The following is a 3,281-nucleotide window of genomic DNA, read 5'->3' as shown; positions in this document are numbered from 1 at the left end:
GCGGGAGCCCGGGGCTATTTCGGGACGCTCTGCACACAGCCCGCCACTTCCCTGCCAGGCTGACCGGGTCACAACAGAACCAGCACAGCGACAGCCCGTGTCAACAGGGCGGGGAGCGAGCGCTCAGCTCCACAGCAGGCCGGGAGGGCCGGGAGGGGAGCACACCCCCATTCCACCGAAGGAGCAGGAGACCGCCAGGCAGTGCTGGGTGTGCCGACCCGAGCAGCCTCCGCTCTGTCTCAGAGCAAGTCACTGAACTCCGGTCTCAGCTTACGACGCGCACGAACCCTGGGCGAGATGGAGGCCCCAGGACGCATGGGGCACCTGAGCCTCCCTCCTGGAGCAAACTGTCCACCATGGCCTCACAACCCAGCCCCCTCCAGAGCCCTGCTCGGAGCCTCCCCTGCAGGTCAGCCCTCGGCAGCGCCGGCCACCCACGGCAGCTGGGGGCCCTTTGTCCATTCTCACGTGACCACGTGCTAGTCCAGGGCAGCTGTCCAGCCAACCTGTGAGGCCGAGTCCGAGGGCCACCCAGAAGGCTCTCTGCAGAGCGTCCAAGAACCCGGAGCAGGGAGAGGGGTGGTCACGTCACGGGGAACACAGCGGGGCTCTGGTCCTCCCTGGTGGCTGCCTGCTGGTGCGAGGATGGAGCCCAGGACCAGGCCTGCCCGGAGTACATGCACAGCCAGCGCCTGCGGAGGGAGCGAAGGGGACCCCGGCCGGCAGCAGAGGAGGGAGTGAGGCCGGGAACGGGGGACAGTCACTTACGGGCTCTTCTGCGGCCCTGCAGATGGCCAAGTTTCCTTACAGATGCGGGGAATGGCTCAGAGCTGGGAAGGGCCATGCCGAGTCTCCGCCACACCCAGGGTATTAGGACACTGGAGGGCCAGTGGCCGCCCTCTGGGAGTGCTCCAACCCTCCCCAGTCTCCTCATTCTCCCCGCCCCCAGCATGGAACCCAGATGGCCTCAACTCAGCCCTGCTCAGCTCCAGCCAGGCTAGCCCCCAGACCGTGCTGCACTGCCGTAGCAAGGGGCCTTCATACTAACCCAGACTGCGGCTCCCTGCGGGAGAGTGCCCACGTGTGACCTGACGAAGGCTTGCCCAGCCGCCCTGGCTCTAACGTTTGACCGCATCCCTGCCTGTCCCAGGTTTGGGAGAACCGCTCATAAAGGAAAGGGAATTGGCCAGGGGGTTTGGAGCTTTGGGACCAAGACCGCGGGTTTCCCTGGGGCACCAGAGAGCACAGGAGCTTGAGGGCACTGGCATTTGCAAACTCTGGCACCTCCCCTGCCCCAGCTCAGCCACACCCAGGGGCCTGGTCAGGACCGCTGTGACCGGATGGCATCGGGCTCTGTGCTCCAAGCACACGACTTCTCACGCTCAAACACAGGACGAGCTGCCTCAGAGATGCCTAGCGGGCTTGTTTCAAAGCTGATCCCCGGCCCTCCCTCCAGACCTGAGGCCCAGGAACCTGGTTCAACCTCCTCCAGGCACTGATGAGAGCAGAGACAGGACTGGCTGGCTCGAGGTCACGCAGCACAGCAGGGCTTGTCACCGTTTCTGCCAGACCGGCCAGTGTTCCTGGGGGCCTGGCAGGGTGATGGCATCCTCTGTGCTCAGGTAGAGCTTCATCCTTCAGGCCTTCGGGAAGCCTGCTCCTGGAAGGCGTGTCAGCCCGTGGGCATGACGCCCCCACAGCGACCTATCTCGGCCTGTAAGAGACGGCTCTGCAGCCGTGTGTCTGCCTCAGGTCTGGACGTGAGCCTCTCCACGTGGCTTCCCCAGGGCCCAGGAAGAGCAGTTGCTCAATAAAGCAGGGTACCTGGCAAATATTTGTCAGGTAAATGAGGTTACCCACACTCTGTCCCAGAGTGGCTGCCTGACCTTGCACAGAGCACTCAGCGCGGGCACCCCAGGAAGAGTCAGCCAGGAACTGTCGCAGCGGCCACCGTGGGCTTGGTACTCTGGCCCTACCGCCACCAGCAGACCTTGCTGAGCGGCCATGGGCCTGGCCGGGTAATGGGCGGAGCCCCAGTGGCAGGTGGAACCCTGAGACTCCACTCCTGTCCTCCTGGCATTGTTGGGGTGAGAGGTCGCCGTGCCCTGGCCCTAGCCCAGCTCCACTCACTGCTCATGGGGCTGACCCTGCCCCAGCCCCCACCCCTGTGGGAGCAGGAACCAGGCCCTGACAGCCAGCAGGCTGCAGATAGGAGTCACAGTGAGCACAGCAACAAGGCCCGAGAGCCAGGCTAGGCCCCAGCCCTGCACGGCCTCGGTTTCCCAGACACGTAAAGGGGTTTGACTAGACATACCCAAGAGGCCCAGGGCCATGCAGGTGGTGGCACCTCTAACTCAGCTACATTACCAGTGCCCTTGGGCCCTGGAAGATGTGTCAGTGTGAGCATCAGACAAGGCCCCCGACCCGTTGTCTGCATCTGTTCTTCCTCCATCTGAGGAGGTGCCTGGAGCAGCCCAGCCCCTGCTTTCCAGCCCTGGAGAGGAGACCCCAGTCGCCATGAGCAGGGCTGGGCAGGCAGAGGGAGCCAGGTGCAGGGGCTTCAGCCGTGGCCGAGCTGCCCGGTCTGCGCAGCCTTGACTGGGCCTGTTCACAGCGGGCATGGGCAGCGGCGTGGAGAGTGCTCTGCACACACCGTCAGCCCTCTGGTCCTCCCCAGGCTCCATGGGCACTTGCACCAACTGTGCTGTGCAAACCAGGAGTCCTAGCGGGGACCCGGACAAGGCCTTCTGTCCAGCTTTCTCCCCTCCCCTCTGCCCTCTGAGCACAGGCCCATGTTCAGAGAGGCCACGGGGGCTGGTGAGCAAAGTTCCTCTCGCGATGGCGACGAGGTAGGGACACCAGGGCACAGAGTGGGCAGCTGCTGTGAGGCTGGAAAGCAGGCTAAGGTGGCCATCGGCCCCGCCGGCCCCTCCCAGACACAGCACCTGCCCTCTGCAGGGTGACGCGGTGTGTTCGGGTCCCTAAGTCGTTCGTTTCCACTGAGCTCGGCCCTGTTGGGGGGACCGCAGCGGCTCAGAGGGTCTGTGTGGGGCAGAGCCGGGCCCAGGCTCACACACTGGGGGCTCAGTGCTCCCTCTCACGAGGCTGAAGTTGGGCATCCCAAGCCCAGACGGCAGTCTCAATAGCAGCCTGACTTCAGAGGGCCCTGTTTCAGGAGAGCCCTCAAAGACTCCATCCTGTCCCATTGCCTCGCCCGAGCCCACGCCCCACGAAGTCCCTTCCGCCCCGCCATTGTCAGGCTTCTTATGAGGCCCTAGGGA

The 3,281-nt window shown here is 64.7% G+C and overlaps 2 protein-coding genes across 2 annotated transcripts in view; both read right to left on the bottom strand.

The window, feature by feature from the left end:
* Positions 1-2,684, bottom strand: part of LOC106734940 (uncharacterized) — a 3,865-nt gene extending 1,181 nt beyond the window's left edge. The window contains exons 1-4 of the mRNA XM_014588065.1: positions 2,368-2,684; positions 1,887-2,010; positions 1,459-1,704; positions 507-692 (exon numbers count right to left, since the gene is read on the bottom strand). Coding sequence (XP_014443551.1) covers positions 507-692; positions 1,459-1,704; positions 1,887-2,010; positions 2,368-2,684 — 873 coding nt within the window. The remainder of the gene's footprint in view (positions 1-506; positions 693-1,458; positions 1,705-1,886; positions 2,011-2,367) is intronic.
* Positions 1-3,281, bottom strand: part of PITPNM2 (phosphatidylinositol transfer protein membrane associated 2) — a 79,735-nt gene that overhangs the window by 67,776 nt on the left and 8,678 nt on the right. The window lies entirely within an intron of this gene.

This window comes from Tupaia chinensis, unplaced genomic scaffold (genome assembly GCF_000334495.1).
Source record: "Tupaia chinensis unplaced genomic scaffold, TupChi_1.0 Scaffold000258_1, whole genome shotgun sequence".
Classification (NCBI taxonomy): domain Eukaryota; kingdom Metazoa; phylum Chordata; class Mammalia; order Scandentia; family Tupaiidae; genus Tupaia; species Tupaia belangeri.
Note: the sequence above shows the minus strand (reverse complement) of the source record. Positions and strands in the feature narration are given on the sequence as shown.